At 54.2% G+C, this 1,517-nt stretch overlaps 1 protein-coding gene across 1 annotated transcript in view; it reads right to left on the bottom strand.

The window, feature by feature from the left end:
• Positions 1–166: 166 nt before the first annotated feature.
• RAB7A (RAB7A, member RAS oncogene family) overlaps positions 167–1,517 on the bottom strand; it is a gene marked incomplete at its 5' end in the record, with an annotated part of 18,435 nt that continues 17,084 nt past the window's right edge. Inside the window, one exon of the mRNA XM_012656012.1 lies at positions 167–184. Coding sequence (XP_012511466.1) covers positions 167–184 — 18 coding nt within the window. The remainder of the gene's footprint in view (positions 185–1,517) is intronic.

Raw genomic sequence — 1,517 nt, 5'->3', positions numbered from 1 at the left:
GAGCCCAGGAGGTTGAGGTTGCTGTGAGCGAGGCTGAAGCCACGGTACTCTAGCCCGGGTGACAGAGCCAGATTCTGTCTAAAAATAAAATAAAAAAATCCCAGAAGACAAGGGACAGGATGTGAGAAGGAGCCCCCCGAGCTTGGCAAGGCGTCGCGGCCTGCGTCTACACCGAGCTGAGGCTCTGCAAGAAGAGGAGGAAAAAAGGGCCGAGGCAAACGGTCTTTGTTCTTGTTCCACTTTATTGGCATCGCGTTCGTCTCTTTACAGAAGAACTCGGCCCGCGCCCCAGAATGCAGACCTTGGGGAGACGGTGGGGGGGGTGCCCCCGCGAGCAAAGCTGCCACGCAGGGCCAGGTCCCGGGAAGGAAGCAGACAAACTGCCAGGGGTTCCGACCAAAGACACAGCTCAATTCATGACGGGCCGCGCTGGGGACACACGGGTGGTGGCGGGGGGACGAGAAAGGAGAAAGCAAAAAGGGTCTCGGGCTAACCTAGGGAGACCACGCGCCTGGAAGCAGCGCCTTCTAGAACAAAGGTAAAGTCACCGGGACAGACTTGTTGGGGTTTTTCCCTTTCCCTGCGAGAGCAGGACGCTGACCTCATCGGGGAGGAGGTTGGAGGTGTAGACCAGGAAAAAAAAAAAAAAAATCAAAAAGAGGGAGAATGAGAATTTGCGCTTTTTGTTTTTGTTTTTTTTGAGGACAGAGTCTGGCTCTGTCGCCCGGGCTAGAGTGCCGTGGCGTCAGCCTCGCTCACAGCAACCTCAACCTCCTGGGCTCGAGCGATCCTCCTGCCTCAGCCTCCCAAGTAGCTGGGACCACAAGCATGTGCCACCATGCCTGGCTAATTTTTTCTATATATTTTTAGTTGTTTGGCCAATTTCTTTCTATTTTTTTTTTTTTTTAGTAGAGACGGGGTCTCGCTACGTTGCCCAGGCTGACCTCGAGCGATCCTCCCGCCTCGGCCTCCCGAGTAGCTGGGATGACAGGCGCGCGCCGCCGCGCCCGGCCGAGGATGACAATTTTAATTTGCCAAACGACGGCCATCTGTCCGATGCGCGTGAACCGCCGTGTTATGCCAATCAACCTTCTGGAAAATTCTTACACAGAAGTGGGGGGATGGGGGGAAACCCGAGACAGGTTTCCCTCCCCGGAGAGACATGAAAAGCTTTTCGGCTCTGAAGTCTCTTGAGTAAAAGGCCTTCGTGATCCTTGCGCCTACCGCACGCGACACTGTCGCTGGCGGTGGCCGGAAACCCTGCGACTTACCAGGCGTCATCCGAGAACGTGGGACGCTAATTCCGGTTTTTTTCCTTTAATCGCTTGCATATATTAACATGTACTGTAAGATTCTTTCTTTCTTGTCCTAAGAAGCGTTACATGATAAATGGGTACGGTCAAAAGATCCGGTTAGTTCGAAGGGACGAGCGAAATTAATTCATGAACAGATACGTACGAAACTCAGCCCGGGTGTGAGCTCGCGACCAAGCGGCGGGGAGGACAGCAGCCTTCTCG

Source organism: Propithecus coquereli, unplaced genomic scaffold (genome assembly GCF_000956105.1).
Source record: "Propithecus coquereli isolate 6110/MARCELLA unplaced genomic scaffold, Pcoq_1.0 Scaffold498, whole genome shotgun sequence".
Classification (NCBI taxonomy): Eukaryota; Metazoa; Chordata; class Mammalia; order Primates; family Indriidae; genus Propithecus; species Propithecus coquereli.
The sequence above is the reverse complement of the archived record's forward strand: the minus strand, read 5'-3'. Positions and strand labels throughout refer to the sequence as shown.